Raw genomic sequence first — 17209 nt, 5'->3', positions numbered from 1 at the left:
CTACAGATAGAATATCACCTACTGATATAATGTCACAGATAGAATATCACCTACTGATATAATGTCATGTACTGTTATAATGTCACCTACTGATATAAGTGTAAGAAATGGAGATCAGCAATCAATCAGTAATCAGTCAGTAATAAATTAACAATCAATTGTTTGAAATAGGATTTGATTGTAGTCATGGAGGCTTAGTCTCTTCTTAACTACACCCGTATACTTAAGTGAACCGAACCACCGCACTAAGTTTCTATGTTTAGTTGTTTAGTTGAGTCAAACAAGGCCAACTCCTTGGTTCCATCATGGCCACTGGTCCATGAGGTTTGGACGAGCCGTCTCAGAGTGCTCGCTGTAACTGAGAGATAATCTCCAGCAGCCTGACCCCTATGCCTGAGGCCTTGAGTCGGATTGCTTGTTGCAATTATTAATTCATTGAATCCTACATCCAATGGCAGTTTTTTATAGTTGTTACATTTCAGCTTTACCTTGTAAGATTTTCATTACATTTGATGTTATTATGGACAATGCATTATTTACTTCTTCTTCCTAATGACAAATTGACTTACCTTTAACACAATAACCTTCAACAGATAATGCAATGGCCCTTTCCAATTGTTGACCTTTTTGCTGTATAAAAGCAGCCCTTTACTAACTAATCTATTCACTGCCAAAGCGGCTTGACTTCAGTGTTGCCATGAAAGCAGCAGTAACCTTATTGGTGTGTGCTGTGAGCAGTCAGGCCAACTGGCGCCGGCTATGGGTGAATGGGACCTGTTAAGTCGCCTGCTGGACCAGGTCCAGACCCACTCCACCGTCATCGGCAAGGTGTGGCTCACTGTGCTGTTCGTGTTCCGCATCCTGGTGCTGAGCACTGCCACAGAGAAGGTCTGCCTGCACGCATTCACACATACACTCGCACACACACACACACACACACTCACACACATGACCACACATGCATGGACACACACACAGATAGGCACGCACACACTTACATACACACACACAACCACACATGAACACAAACACGCACGCACATAAACGCTCACACAAACAGAGGCACGCACCTATACACACGCATACAAACAATCAGATGCTCGCACACACACGGCCACAAACACATGCAGACGGACACATACATGCACACACTAACACACACATACATATACAAGCAAGCACGCACAAGGACACCAACACATTCATTAATATAAGTCAATATAATCCAATAAATGATATAATATCATATAATGTAGTGGGAGGCTACGACAGCTAAGCTGCAGAAAGGACAGATTTAAGAATACTTTTTTACCTACTAGAATTGCACTTTATAATAACTCCCATTTTTAGTAAGGACAAGAATATTCACTTAAACTTTAGCTTGAGCTGCTTATATCTATCAAACTTATATATACTTATATATGCTTATATATATATCTGTATTTTTGATTTTATTTTTTTTGCACCTGTTTATTGCACACCTGTTCATTTGCACACCTGTATATTTGCACACATTTTGTACTGTTATCTCTGAGTAATAGCTACTTATACTTATACTTATCCACATGGACCATCCATTCCATTTTTTCTATCCTAGGCTAGGTATTGTGGGCTCATGCTTTTGTTTAGATGTGGTCTGTGTCCACCAGGTGTGGGGTGATGAGCAGTCCGACTTTGTGTGCAACACCAACCAGCCGGGGTGTAAGAACGTGTGCTACGACCACGCCTTCCCCATATCACACGTCCGCTTCTGGGTGCTGCAGATCATCTCGGTGGCCACGCCCACCCTGTTGTACCTGGGCCACGTCCTCCACGTCATCCACGCCGAGGGCAAGGCGAGTCCCGGGTGACGCACGTCTTCAGCACGTCTGGTGGACTCACTAACCTCATTCTGAGGCACCCAGCGTCCAAGCTCCGACCCCTTCCTTGTTTTCTCCTCCAGTAAAGATGGGAACTAAGCCTTCTAGAAATCCCTTGTGGAGGGATTAGCTTGATAGCTTAGCAAGGTTTAACAAGGCCTAATGAACAAGGTTTAACAAGGCCTAATGATCAAGGCTTAACAAGGCCTAATGAACAAGGCTTAACAAAGCCTAATGAACAAGGCTTAACAAGGCCTAATGAACAAGGCTTAACAAGGCCTAATGATCAAGGCTTAACAAGGCCTAATGAACAAGGCTTAACAAGGCCTAATGAACAAGGCTTAACAAGGATCAATGAACAAGGCTTAACAAGGATCAATGAACAAGGCTTAGTAAGGCTTAATGAACAAGGCTTAACAAGGCCTAATAAACAAGGCTTAAGAAGGCTTAATGAAAAGGCTTAAAAAGGCTTAATGAACAAGGCTAAATGAACAAAGCTAGGCTTAACGCGCCTCAACAAACAGCTAGACATGTTGCACAGAACAAGTTTACAATGTACAAAAAAAAAAAGATTTAAAGAGAACAACAGCCTCACTACCCTAAGCCTTGTTAGGACGTTCTGACCGAGGTGATGTGTTCTCTTCATATAATTGTGTTTTGCTTTCCTGGGGAACATGTGGGGTTTCCAGCTGTGTGTTTAGGCACACAAGGCATGGGGGCCTTGTTAAGCAGAGTGTTTCAGAACCTCCTTTGTGAAGGGATTTACAGTCCACTTGGTTTCTGTTTGTTAGGGACTCAAAGCCTCGTCAAACAGAAGATGAATCACAATAAAGAAACAAGAAAGGGTGGCAAGATACACCAGAACATCTTTCATCTAACAGAAAAACATGGATAGAATGGGGCATCAGTGGTTCAGGAGGTAGAGCGGGTTGACTGGTAACCGGAAGGTTGCTAGTTATATACCCGGCTCCTAGAGTGTCGAGCTGTCCCTGAGCAAGGCACCTCACCCTGACTGCTCCCGACGAGCCGGCTGTCGCCCTGCGTGGTTGGCTCCGCCGTCGGGGTGTGAATGTGTGTATGAACCGTTGTAAGTTGCTTTGGATAAAAGTGTCTGAATGTAAATGGAATGAATAGAATAATTGTCTCCACAGGTGAGACTGAAGATCCAGAGGCAGGCGGAGCTGGACGACGACGCCCACCTGTTCCTGAGGAAGGGCTACAAGGTCCCCAAGTACAGCCACAGCAACGGCAAGATCAACCTGCGGGGGAGCATCCTGCGCAGCTACCTGCTCAACCTGGTGGCCAAGATCCTGTTGGAGCTGGGCTTCATCCTGGGCCAGTACTTCCTGTACGGCTTCACACTGCAGGCCCGCTACGTCTGCAGCATGTCCCCCTGCCCGCACAAGGTGGACTGCTTCCTCTCCAGACCCACGGAGAAGTCCATGTTCATCTGGTTCATGCTGGTGGTGGCATGCGTGTCGCTCCTCCTCAGCATCGTGGAGCTGCTTCATCTGTGTGTGAAAGCGGCCGGCGAGTGCATAGCTCGGAGGCAAGACTACACCGTCACCCCTGTCACCCCGCCGCTCACGGAGAGGAAGGCCTTCAAGAACCGAGAGCAGATGATCCAGGACCATTACAACCTGGAGTGCCAGGAGAGCCGGGGGGCCGGCATGGCCAAGGGGGGTGTGGGGGCGGGGCTGAATGGCGTGGCTAAAGGGTCATGGTCTGAGGACAACAATACGGGGGAAGTCCACATTTAGAAGCTTGTGGAGGTCAATAAATAACAGCACTGTTTGCTGGTGTCATTCTCTGGTCGTTTTTCGGTCCCTAATGGTATTGTCAGATTACTCTTTTAGTCTCAGGATGCTGTTTGATGGAGAGAGTTAAGGGATGACCTGTCCTAATCTGGTAACTTATTGGTTAATGCTTTGCCCGAATATTGGTTATTGTTTGCCAGGTATCAAAATATATAAGTCAATGTTTTGCACATCTGTGTGTATATCATAACCTACTGGCTGATATACTGTAGATCAATATACTGTAGGTCTTACAGACTTTTGATTTTCATATCTGTAGTCTATACACATTACAAAAATAAATGTGATTTATTGGTTTCTTTGGCTATTATTTATATTGTCTACAATTGAAAAATGCTGACACTCCTTTAAATGGCTCGCGGTGCCCATGAGTAGTGACCATGTAAGGATTCAATTCTCTACATAACATTATCATGGTATGGGGTTCAAGGTCCCTGCCATTAACACCACCACATGTGTATATATATAAGTATGTTGTACTTTCGTTTGAAGAAACACGCTGATAAAGGGATTTTTTGATACAAAGCTCAAAACTCAATTCAAGACCACTTGCTACACCATTTAGTATCTAGAAATGCAATGTCATCCAATGGAATGACCAAATAATCATGCTTCATGCTATGACCATTTTAGAATAGTAAATATTAAATTGGATTTAATATTGATTACAATGAGATAAATGTGAAGCTGAGAATAAAAAGGTGTGGACGTTGGAGAGGTTAAAGTAAGCGTTCTGTTATAATTAACACCTGTCAATAATTACTTTCCTGTGTTTCCGCAAACTCTTGTCTGAGTTTGCCGCTGATTTGCTGATTTGGTGAATGTGAGCACCTGACAGGCGCCCAGATGTGTGTTGCAACGCACTCCCCGGCTTAACCACCAAACTCCAAGGTCCACCTCAGTTAGCTGTGTGTTCCTGGCACAGCGCGGCCACACTTGTTCCACTGCTGCCGGTAAGACAGCTCTTCTGCTCTTCCTTACACTAATCTAATGATAGGCTTTGATCACGTTTGGATAACGAATAACAACATTCACATGTTTTATTTTCTGTTTGGATTATTCAATTAATGTTAAATAGCTGATATTACCATCATACATTATCAAATTGTATTTTTTTCATATATATATATATATACATTTCTTTATAAAGATATATATATAGATAGATATAGTAAACCTATATAATTCATAAGTTTAATCATGAGCGATATAATGTTTCATAAATTTAACAAACCGTGAAGTGATTCACTAGTTATTCATGACCAATGGATAACAACTCAAGGACATTGGCTGTACTTTATAATGTACGTAATAGTTGACTTGCTGCCACTATTTCATGGAGGGTATAAAGTAATTTGTTTTAGGGGCAATCTGAACTGAATATAGTAATATAGTAAGTATTAAGGTGCCATTTCTTTTTTTTTTTTTTAAAGTAAAAAGGTAAAAAAAAAAAAAATAGGTTTGGACTGATTCCGAAAGACAAATACATTATTTTAAGTGAACGATTAATTGCTTATTGTTTAGCCTGTTCTATAACATGTTCAAAATAAAAGTACTTAAATGAGAAGATTATTTTGATTAATTTTGGATACTCTCAAGCGCTGTTTTTTCCTCATATCCCTCTTAACAGAGAGCAATAACTACCTCTCCTACAACATGGGTGATTGGGGCTTTCTATCCTCCCTGCTGGACAAGGTCCAGTCCCACTCCACGGTTATCGGGAAGGTCTGGATGAGCGTGCTGTTCCTGTTCCGGATCATGGTGCTGGGGGCCGGGGCGGAGAGCGTCTGGGGCGACGAGCAGTCGGGTTTCCTCTGCAACACTCAGCAGCCCGGCTGCGAGAACGTGTGCTACGACTGGACCTTCCCCATCTCACACATCCGCTTCTGGGTGCTGCAGATCATCTTCGTGTCCACGCCAACGCTCATCTACCTGGGCCACGTCATGCATGTCACCCACAAGGAGAACAAGATTAGGGAGAAGCTGGCCAGCCCCGGGTGCAGCAGCTTGCAGAAGCTCCCCAAGTACACCAATGAGAAGGGTAAGGTGAAGATCAAGGGCAACCTTCTGGGGAGCTACCTCACCCAGCTGGGCGCCAAGATCATCATCGAGGCCGCCTTCATCCTGGGCCAGTACTATCTGTACGGCTTCATCATGGTCCCCATGTTCCCCTGCTCCAAGAAACCCTGTCCCTTCACCGTGGAGTGCTACATGTCCCGGCCCACCGAGAAGACCATCTTCATCATCTTCATGCTGGTGGTGTCCTGCGTGTCCCTGCTGCTCAACGTGCTGGAGGTCTTCTACCTGCTGGTGAGCAGGAGCAGATGTTCCCCCAGGAAGCGCTCGCACATGATCACGTCCGCTCAGCACCCGGCACAGCTCTCAGGCCCCATGTGGCCCACGGCAGAAGACGCCCGGCGGCAGAACAAGATGAACATGGACTTTGAGAGCGGCCAGAGTACTGCTGGGAGCCTCAACGGGGCCAAGGAAGAGAAACAGCTTCTGAGCGGTCACTAGATCACCAAGCAGCATTTGTTGGTTCAATTGTATTTATTAGTGCAAATCTTGAAGGTCGAAGTGGCCTTCTCTTGTTCACAGCAAAGACAGAATGTAACGTGTTTTCAAGTAATAAAATATAAAATGCTCAAGAACACCTTGGTAAAATGTTGCATTGTGGTTTTGGACGGTGTTGAGATGTTGTGACATGAACTGTTTTGCTAGGTTGTTATTCCAGTATTTTCTACTGGTGCATAATTGGGATTTTAATGTAGCTATATATGTACAGTATCTGTATATGTATATATATATAGCTTAGGTATGGTATATATAATATTTTAACTAACCCGATGTTTATGTGACGGAACCTTTCAGTTGAGATGTTACAGATTTATTTTCTTATAAGGAATTCTTTAATATGTTTTCTTTATGGAACATTTAATGATGACAGCTATCTCTATGTATTGTCAAATCCTGATATGTCTTTAAATGAATAAAGTTTCCTGGGGAAAAAGATTCTGTGTTCCACATGTTTTTAAATAATCCAACAGATTTGTGGTAGATGATAAACCACAGTTAAATTGAACCAGAAGTACAAGTAGTTTATTATAGTGTTGAATATAATCTCTATGTGTGACTCATCCTTAGTTGCACAAACATAATATGAAGGTGGTAAGTAGTACTTTATTGATCCATGTATACATTTATTTCACAAGGAACAATCCAATGATGAATTAAAGGAAACATAGAAAATAAATAAATATTATAGAGAGAGAGAGAGAGAGAGAGAGAGAGAGAGAGAGAGAGAGAGAGAGAGAGAGAGAGAGAATAGTTTAAAACAAATAAATAATTAAAACATTAAAACAATAATTTTCCACATTTACCAAGAAATTGCAATGTGGTCAACTAACTTGTATGTTCATGTAAACAGACCAGTATTCATTTGTTTTTACCTGACATGTTTCGACTACTTCCTGCAGTCTTCTACATGAATGAATGAATGAATACTAGTCTGTTAAACCTATAAACCTTTTTGAGGTGCAATGTGATCAATGTTTATCTCATCGTACATCTACTGAACAATTCATATTTTTATGACCAACCAAATATTCTACTAACCAGTAATTTACTAAAGGACGAGCGCACCCTATCATTTTCTCTGCCAATCATTAACCTTCACAATCATCAGGGCTTAGCCCTCAAATGTATTTGCTCCAGATTTATCATTTCTAGATCCCATGACAACGTAACAGTATTGTGAAACTCTAAAGTTAAAGTTCAGTGGGCTGTAGGACACACAGCATCTGTAGCTTCACGGCCAGGAGCTTGCGGTCATTTTACCACCGGACTTCAAAAATAAGGTTAGTGTTTGTCTTTGTTTGGAATTTTTGCCTTAATCACGGAATAGTATCTTAATACATCTGAGCATGTTTCTACATGAGCTAGTGATTCTAGACTTGACACTGAAGAGCTGTTTGTTCCTCCTGTCCTGGAGGGTATTTCCTTTCATTAGTTAAGGGATTCTCTTAAACAAGTGCAAATGCCAATTACAAATTTTGTATTTATTGAAATATGTTTGGAAGCAAAAGTTTAAAGTTGAATTATTGCCCTTTTTTTTTTAACATATCTTATATCACAGTATTCTCATGCATCAGTCTGATTAAAAGTAACACAACCCTGGATTTGGATCATTGTTTTAGGTGTGTAGGGTATTAGCTTTGGAATTGTGTGATTCATGTTGCTTGGTCATTCAATTAGGAAATAATAATAATACATAACTAGGGTTTTTATGAAGTGTCATCTACGAAAATGTTTTGGTTATTAATCTTAATTAAATGGAATTCTGCGGATGGAATTGCTTCTGTCTTTTTAATTTAGCTTTCTGTATTTGTCCCTATGCAAAGTGTATCATTTAATTTATAGTCAATAGTAAGCACAACATATTTTCTTTTTAACTGAAACATTGTTGTCCAGTCCAGCACTACAGAACATCAATTCACAATCGTTCTGTTATATCGAAAAACACCACTGATGGATGAATTGATGAACTGAATGTCTTATTTTTCAGAGAGAATGGGTGACTGGGGTTTCCTAGCGTCTCTCCTTGACAAGGTCCAGTCCCACTCCACGGTCATCGGGAAGGTCTGGCTCACAGTGCTCTTCATTTTCCGGATCATGATCCTCGGGGCCGGAGCAGAAAAGGTCAATGGATGTTGCTGTTGTGGTTTAAAATGATTTTGAATACCTTCATTCTAAATGCATTGACAGTGATGTGATGCTATGGGGTACGCATTAAAACAAAATCTGTCCTAAATCACAGGTGTGGGGTGATGAGCAATCCAACATGATCTGTAACACCAAGCAGCCAGGCTGTAAGAACGTGTGCTACGACCACGCCTTCCCCATCTCCCACATTCGCTTCTGGGTGCTGCAGATCATCTTCGTGTCGGCCCCCACACTGGTGTACCTCGCGCACGTCCTCCACGTTATCCACAAGGAGAACAAGCTGAGGGAGCGCATGCAGAGCAGCGAGCTGACCAAGAACCCAAAATACTCGGACGACAAAGGTCACGTCAAGATCAAAGGGGACCTTCTGGGCAGCTACCTGACCACCATCTTCTTCCGGATCCTTCTCGAGGTGGCGTTCATCGTAGGGCAGTACTATCTGTACGGCTTCGTCATGGACCCCAGAGTGGTGTGCTCCAGGGCACCCTGTCCCTTCACTGTGGAGTGCTACATGTCCCGGCCCACCGAGAAGACCATCTTCATCATCTTCATGCTGGTGGTGTCCTGCGTGTCCCTGCTGCTCAACGTGCTGGAGGTCTTCTACCTGCTGTGCAGAGGCAGGTTCTCCAAGAGACGGCACGTGGCCCCCTTTACCATGCCCAGCCACTCGGCTCTCCTGGAGATGAAGTAGGGTCCTCAGGCCACCATGCCGTTCTAATGTGGGGATCATGGATGGACCCGTAGAGGACACTCCACCTGCTGGGAGGTCCTCACACCTTACAACACATTGTACCGGGCAGGTCACTACATTTACATTAAGGGAGTTTAGCAGACGCTTTTATCCAAAGAGACTTACAATTGTACTTACAAATGTACTTACAAGTACATTTCTCAGAGAAGGAGAAAGCACAATATATCTCTGTCGATACCGTAAGGGTGTTTATAGAACCAAGTGCCAAGCACTTACAATTGTTAGGTTGATCCATTCCCCATACACAACAAAAATAGCTAGAATACAATGCTACACAACTAAGTACTATAACTAAGGACGACATATAATGTCAGGTCATAGAGAAACCTGGTTATTTGATACTTGATATTAAGTACACAAACCTTGAGAACACTATATGTTTATACTACATGGAAACTTTGATGATACTTTCTTCCAAAACGTGACTTTGTTTAATATAAGAGGCGGGTCTGAATGTCTTTTTTAAGGATGTTATAAGTCTAGTATACTACCATGTATTACTATAGGTTCTAGTATAATTGCTATAACTAAATGCTCAATATTATTTTTTTATCTATTTAAATAATAATATTTATGCATTAAGCACTTTAGTTTACCTTGTCCGAGACCTATAGAGGCTACCACCGATGAAGGATTTGTATGGTGCATCTATCAAGTATGATGCAATATCTCTATCCATCAATCATGTTATTAGTCATGTTCTACCTATCCTATTTATTGTCTTATCATTTCCCAGTCGTTCTTATTCCAGATGAGTTTCCTGTGTTAGTCCTTTATTGGCCTCTGGACAGGGTCTGTGAGGGAATGAGTTAATGCCACGACTCTTTGGGCCAAGTCTCTTCTGTGTTGCATTGTGGAGACATTTCGGCTTTCTTGTTCAATGACGTCGCCCAACAACTGTAACATCAAATTATTTTCTTTGTGTTTTATCTTTGCGAATCTAGCAAAATATGAGGTTTAAGGAAACGCACACTTATTAAATGTTGAACATCGAAAAATGTTAATAAAACAATACAATTGAGTGAAACCGTTTGCATTTTTTAAAATATTTTTGTTGTTATATCTCACCACATAGTTTCATCAAATAAATCCCAGCAATCAGTGTATGTCCTGACACATTGTATGTCGTCCTTAGTTGTAAGTCCTCCTTACCTATACGCAGCGGTCGAGTTGTAAAAAAAAGCCAGGGGGGATGGTGGATTTTAACATTTGTGCTGATAACAGCACATATGGTGGGAGACCAACGGTGTGATAATTATTATTATTATTATTATTATTATTATTATTATTATTATTATTATTATTATTATATTATTATATATTTTATCCCCAAAAAAGCAGCTCATCGGATGCATCACACAATTCGAGGCATGCATCACTTTTAAGGATTTTAAAAACTGATTCTTATTTTTTTTTTTTCAAAAATGCATTCGGCAGAGAAGGGAGACTAGCGTTGCTCACGGGTTGGAATGAAAGGGAGAAAAGGGGACAGAGTTGTCTGCGGAAGCGATGTCTGAGATGCGGAGACAGCTTCACGCTACCAGTGTCTGTCTCGTACGGTATGAAATGAGAGCTCTCGAAGGCACAGTGTTGCTGTCAAATCTGTCCCCGGGAAAAGTAACGTTGCGCCGAATTGAAAAAGAAAACCACTATAATGAAATAGCGGTAATATTTCCACATTAATTGATAAAATAACAGGGGATGGGAAGGGGGGATGGCTGTTTCAGAAGGGGGATGATTTTGATCATTTTAATTCCAAAGGGGGATGCCATCCCCCCTCATCCCCCCTCAACTCGAGTGCTGCCTATACGTTTATACTAGCCTACATGGAAATTTGATGATGCTTCCTTCCAAAACGTGACTTTGGTTTATATAAGGGGCGGGTCTGAGTGTCGGTATGGTCCCACATTTTCTAGCAAGAAATAATATGCACCCCCCCCAATAAACACCCCCCAAAAAGTTTTTGGGGGTTATTCTTTTGGCTTATAACATCCTTAAAAGGTTTTTTAAGGATGTTATAAGTCTAGTATACTGCCATGTATTAGGTAGCCTACTATGGGTTCTATGTATAATTGCTATAGCTAAATGCTCAATATTATTTTTTAATCTATTTAAATAATAATATTTATGCATTAAGCACTATAGTTTACTTTGTCCGAGACCTTTAGAGGCTACCACTGAAGGATCTTTATGGTGCATCTATCAAGTATGATGCAAGATCTCTACCCATTAGTCATGTTATTAGTCATGTTCTGATTATCCTATGGTCTTGGCCTCTGGACGGGGTCTGTGAGGGACTGAGTTAATGCCACGACTCTTTGGGCCGAGTCTTCTGTGTTGCATTTTGGAGACATTTCTGCTTTCTTGTTCAATGACGTCGCCCAACAACCGCAACAACCCTTTTCTTTGGGTATTTCTTTGTGTTTTATCTTTGCGAATCATAGCAAAATATGAGGTTTAAGGAAACGCACCCTTGAACACTTTAAATGTTGAACATCGATTTTTTTAAATAAAACCATACAATTGATTGAAACTGTTTGTATAGTTTTGATATTTTCTTTATTATATCTCACCACGTAGTTTCAACAAATAAATCCCAGCAATCTCGTGATAGACACAGCTGAATAACGGACCTGGCTTTCTCCTGTCTATCCAACAGTGTGGTCAAGCGGGTTGGTAGCGATGACAATGTTTCATGTGATTTGTTACTCATGAAGTAGAAGGCATACAGAGAAAAATCGTTCGATCAGATACGATGAAACAGTGACACCTAGGGCTATTTACCCATTCATTCAAAACATATATAAAAAATGTATCGATGTATAAACAACAATCTCTGTAAATTCCTAAGAGTAGGCTATATACTGGGGCACAATTATTATTTAAGTGTAGTACAAATAGGATTAAAAGTATAATCTGCTCATATCTAACGTAAAAAGCGTTAAAACAATGGGAGTAGGAGTCCACCTTGTGGTTGACCATTCCTGGCAGGCATATACACCTCATCACCACTCCCAAGCTCAATCGTTTAGGTATTTGAAGTATTGTTGTAACGTTTTTTGTTTTTCATAAACAATGGACATAGAAACCCTTACAATGTAAATTTTGAATGATTAAATAACTTTCCAATTATTAGTATATAATGTAGTTTTCCCTGCATGGGAGCTAGCACATTGTGGATTCTGCCTTGGGCCGGTGTTTCACTGGACCCAGGTTGTATATCTCAGTGGAGATGGTGGAGGTGGAGGCCCTTCTCTTCCTGGCTCCCAGTGACAAACACATCAAGTAGATCAGCTCTACCACACTAAGCACCAAAGAAATCCCGGACACCACCAGCATGAACACGATGAAGATGCTCTTCTCTGTGGGCCGCGGTATGAAGCACGCCACGATCTCCCTGCAGGGGTACTCGTTATATAGGATCTTAGTGGGCATGAAGATGAAGCCGTAGATGTAGTACTGGCCCACCATGAAGGCCACCTCCAGAATGATCTTCACCACCAGCTGGCTCATGTAGCTGAACAGCAGAGAACCCTTGATCTGGACCGCGCCGTGTTCGTCTGAGTACTTTGGAGTCCTGGGCAGGCCCTTTTTGTTTAACTTCTCGCCCAGCCTCCTCCTCAGCTTGTCCTCCTTGCGGATGACCAGCAGGACGTGACCCAGGTAGATGAGTGTGGGCAGAGACACAAAGAGGATCTGCAGGACCCAGAAGCGCCGATGGGACAGGGGGAAGGCGTAGTCGTAGCAGGCGTTCTTGCAGCCAGGAGAGTTAGTGTTGCAGTTCATGCTGGCCTGTTCATCTCCCCAGACGCTGTCTAAACCAGCAGCCAGGATGAAGAGCCGGAAGAGGAAGAGGACGCTCATCCATACCTTCCCCACCACTGTGGAGTGAGACTGCACCTTCTTCAGCAAGGAGGCCAGGAAAGACCAGTCCCCCATGGTGATCTGTGCCTGGAGAAACAAGAGGAACCTTTGAAGTCATGGCACATTGTCTTTGTCCCCAAAGTTACCCAACAAAACGACAGATTTGAATTTAATGCAACCATTCATCTGCAATAATGACAAATTTAATTTAATTCTAGTTCATAATGACTAAAAACTAAATGTGTTTTTAGTCATTAACTAAATGTGTTGCGTGTTCTTGAAAATATGTGTTGAAAACTTTAACTTTATTATATTGTTTTTATTCCCCTGAAACGAACAATCGTGAATGGTTTTATATCACGTTTATGTTTGTAAAGGACTCAAAAAAAAAAAAATCAGTTCCAGTTTAAAAGAAAGAATAGAAATTCCCTGAATTGTTCCGGTCAGATAATGACACCCTTACAATGTTGAAGATTACATAAAAATAAAGTCCACATGTCCAAAATGAAAAGCATTTCAGTTAGCTGGGACTGTTTATATAAGCAAGAACATGTTGGTTTATGTTTAAGACAAATAGTAAGTAAGACAGCATTCCTACCTCAAGGAGATCTCGTTTACTTGGAACCAATTCTTATTTCACAAGTAAAATCGTCTTGGTTCTCTCTTCCCCTTTATATCTCAGAGAAAATAACCCCTTCTTTAGTTCCTCCCTAAATGTCGCGAACACGACAGCTCATGCTTATCGTCATGGAGATGTAATATACACCCATTTCACTCTCCTCCATCTTCTCGTTCCTCCAGCCTTATGACTATTGTTGGAATGTTTGGGAGTGTATTGATGAATCAAATGAAATTCACCTCATGTCAAGGGTCATGTCACATTGCGTCAACCAACCAACACTGACACACACATATGCACACAAACAAAGACATATAGACACACACACACACACACACACACACACACACACACAAATAAACAAAGACAGACAGACACACACACTCACACACACACACACACACACGCACACACACACACACACACACACACACACACACACACACACACACACACACACACACACACACACTAAGAAAGACACACACGCATTCCCCATTTTGTCCCATACAGTTGAACTAAAGATATACATGAACTATTATCAAGACATTATTATACATATTCCTGAGACAAACTCAGAAATATGACTAACCTAAGTTATGATTATTAAATTCCAAGTAAACTACATGATAATCGTTACACAGCATTTAATAAGATATCATTCATAATAATATTATAATCCATATTAATATAAATAAATGAATGAATGAACAATTAATAACAATATTATATATAGTGGGGAGAACAAGTATTTGATACACTGCCGAATTTGCAGATTTTCCCACTTACAAAGCATGTAGAAGTCTATAATTTTTATCATAGGTACCCTTCAACTGTGAGTGACGGAATCTAAAACAAAAGAAAATCAGATTGTATGATTTTTAAGTAATAAATTTGCATTTTATTGCATGACATAAGTATTTGATACATCAGAAAAGCAGAACTTAATATTTGGTACAGAAACCTTTGTTTGCAATTACAGAGATCATACGTTTCCTGTACTTCTTGACCAGGTTTGCACGCACTGCAGCAGGGATTTTGGCCCACTCCTCCATACAGACCTTCTCCAGATCCTTCAGGTTTCGGGGCTGTCGCTGGGCAATACGGACTTTCAGCTCCCTCCAAAGATGTTCTATTGGGTTCAGGTCTGGAGACTGGCTAGGCCACTCCAGGACCTTGAGATGCTTCTTACGGAGCCACTCCTTAGTTGCCCTGGCAGTGTGTTTCGGGTCGTTGTCATGCTGGAAGTCCCAGCCACGACCCATCTTCAATGCTCTTACTGAGGGAAGGAGGTTGTTGGCCAAGATCTCGCGATACATGGCCCCATCCATCCTCCCCTCAATACGGTGCAGTCATCCTGTCCCCTTTGCAGAAAAGCATCCCCAAAGAATGATGTTTCCACCTCCATGCTTCACGGTTGGGATGGGGTTCTTGGGGTTGTACTCATCCTTCTTCTTCCTCCAAACACGGTGAGTGGAGTTTAGACCAAAAAGCTCTATTTTTGTCTCATCAGACCACATGACCTTCTCCCGTTCCTCCTCTTGATCATCCAGATGGTCATTGGCAAACTTCAGACGAGCCTGGACATGCGCTGGCTTGAGCAGGGGGACCTTGCGTGCGCTGCAGGGTTTTAATCCATGACGGCGTAGTGTGTTACTGATGGTTTTCTTTGAGACTGTGGTCCCAGCTCTCTTCAGGTCATTCACCAGGTCCTGCCGTGTAGTTCTGGGCTGATCCCTCACCTTTCTCATGATCATTGATGTCCCATGAGGTGAGATCTTGCATGGAGCCCCAGACCGAGGGAGATTGACCGTCATCTTGAACTTCTTCCATTTTCTAATAATTGCGCCAACAGTTGTTGCCTTCTCACCGAGCTGCTTGCCTATTGTCCTGTAGCCCATCCCAGCCTTGTGCAGGTCTACAATTGTAACCCTGATGTCCTTACACAGCTCTTTGGTCTTGGCCATCGTGGAGAGGTTTGAGTCTGTTTGATTGAGTGTGTGGACAGGTGTCTTTTATACAGGTAACAAGTTAAAAAAGGTGCAGTTAATACAGGTAATGAGTGGAGAACAGGAGAGCTTCTTAAAGAATAACTAACAGGTCTGTGAGAGCCGGAATTCTTACTGGTTGGTAGGTGATCAAATACTTATGTCATGCAATAAAATGCAAATTAATTACTTAAAAATCATACAATGTGATTTTCTGGATTTTTGTTTTAGATTCCGTCTCTCACAGTTGAAGAGTACCTATGATGAAAATTACAGACCTCTACATGCTTTGTAAGTGGGAAAACCTGCAAAATCGGCAGTGTATCAAATACTTGTTCTCCTCACTGTATATATATATTTATATATTCAGCATATATATATAATAATAATAACAATAATATCTTTATTTATGTTGCACCTTTAAAAACAATGGTTTACAAAGTGCTTTGACATAAGATATTTAGGAAGAGAATAAAAAGACGGCGTCACGTAAAAGCAAGCCTATAAAAATGTGTTTCAAGAAGTGATTTAAAAGAGGTTACTGATTTAGCAAGCCTTATCTCTGCGGGCAGGTCGTTCCAAAGCCGAGGCAGGCCCGATCACCTCTAGTCTTGAGCCTCAACCTTGGAACAGTAAGGAGGGCCTCGCCCGCGGATCTAAGGCTGCAAACAGGCTCGTACGGGGTCAGCATGTCTGTTATATATTTATAACAGACTTATTGTTCAAGGAACGAACATTTAAAAGACAGAAGTTCACTGGAGAGGGGGAGCAGTTGCTGGCGGATGACTGGATATCTTTCAGAGGGATTTGAATTAGATTTGCAGGGTCAAAATTGACTATACAAGCCTGTATAGAGTTATTCCTGTGTGTGATTATGACATAAATTGGAAGAAGAGATGCTTGGAGAAGAGAAGAGATGCTTGTATTTTTTTGTGAGGGATGGTTGGTGGCTGTCATGATCTGTAAGACTGTAGGGTCAGTTCGATATTTGATATTTGATATTTTTGATAAAAGACGTGAGCCTACCTGGGATGGGTGGAGTCCGTCTATTTTAAAAACCTGGGGTCTATTTAAAAATGTGCTAAAATTGTCCATAAAGGGAATGTCCTGGTTTCGGCAGTATTGTTTCAGCCAGATATGTAGCTGCTGAACACAATTTCACTAAAACAGGGGAGAGGGGATATAAATGTCTCTCTTTTATCTCTACCTATGCTGTTGGGGTAACTTTTGGGATTAAGTTAATTTACTTACTTACTACCTAAATAAATGCAATAACCTGCAAATACTTGTATAACAATAGGTCAAGAAGAAAGTCCCTTGTATGTAGCAGGATAACAGGGCCACAGAATGAATTCAGTAATAGTTCTATGGAAGTTGAAGTTTGACAGCATATGCATATTTCTCAAGCATGTGAGGAAAGAATGACCGTGCAGATGGGAGTGATCTATGGTTACGGATTGGTTTGGCTTCCCACACCTTTTGTGGAAAAAAAGGAGAAGTGTTACGAGTACAGGGAAGTGTAAGTGCATGCGTCAGTCAAAAGGGAGTCTGACCAAACCCTTTTAGTTCAAATATTTAAGTCTTCCCTT

At 41.7% G+C, this 17209-nt stretch overlaps 4 protein-coding genes across 4 annotated transcripts; 3 read left to right on the top strand and 1 right to left on the bottom strand.

Annotated features, from left to right (window-relative positions):
* Nucleotides 1–759: 759 nt before the first annotated feature.
* LOC307088036 (gap junction Cx32.7 protein-like) lies at nucleotides 760–3619 on the top strand (the record flags this gene model as incomplete). The annotated part of the gene is made up of 3 exons (XM_079753794.1): nucleotides 760–888; nucleotides 1650–1835; nucleotides 3011–3619. 3 exons carry the CDS (start codon nucleotides 760–762, stop codon nucleotides 3617–3619), a joined length of 924 nt encoding a protein of 307 aa, XP_079609920.1.
* Nucleotides 3620–5332: 1713 nt separating this feature from the next.
* On the top strand, nucleotides 5333–6193 carry LOC307088037 (gap junction Cx32.2 protein-like; the record flags this gene model as incomplete). Its single annotated transcript, XM_079753795.1, has 1 exon — nucleotides 5333–6193. The coding sequence occupies one exon, from the start codon at nucleotides 5333–5335 to the stop codon at nucleotides 6191–6193; it is 861 nt and encodes a 286-aa protein (XP_079609921.1).
* Nucleotides 6194–8245: 2052 nt separating this feature from the next.
* On the top strand, nucleotides 8246–9089 carry LOC307088040 (gap junction Cx32.2 protein-like; the record flags this gene model as incomplete). The annotated part of the gene is made up of 2 exons (XM_079753798.1): nucleotides 8246–8374; nucleotides 8493–9089. The coding sequence occupies 2 exons, from the start codon at nucleotides 8246–8248 to the stop codon at nucleotides 9087–9089; spliced, it is 726 nt and encodes a 241-aa protein (XP_079609924.1).
* Nucleotides 9090–11724: 2635 nt separating this feature from the next.
* Nucleotides 11725–13720, bottom strand: LOC307088039 (gap junction Cx32.2 protein-like). Its single transcript, XM_079753797.1, has 2 exons — nucleotides 13612–13720; nucleotides 11725–13100 (listed from the first exon to the last, which is right to left on the bottom strand). The coding sequence occupies exon 2, from the start codon at nucleotides 13086–13088 to the stop codon at nucleotides 12315–12317; it is 774 nt and encodes a 257-aa protein (XP_079609923.1). The 5' UTR covers nucleotides 13089–13100; nucleotides 13612–13720; the 3' UTR covers nucleotides 11725–12314.
* Nucleotides 13721–17209: the final 3489 nt, after the last annotated feature.

Source organism: Pollachius pollachius, assembly GCF_949987615.1.
Source record: "Pollachius pollachius genome assembly, chromosome: 16".
Classification (NCBI taxonomy): Eukaryota; Metazoa; Chordata; class Actinopteri; order Gadiformes; family Gadidae; genus Pollachius; species Pollachius pollachius.
Note: the sequence above shows the minus strand (reverse complement) of the source record. Positions and strands in the feature narration are given on the sequence as shown.

Excerpts from the sequence above, each read along its gene's own strand:
- LOC307088039 (XM_079753797.1), bottom strand. The coding sequence starts at position 13,088 with ATGGGGGACTGGTCTTTCCTGGCCTCCTTGCTGAAGAAGGTGCAGTCT.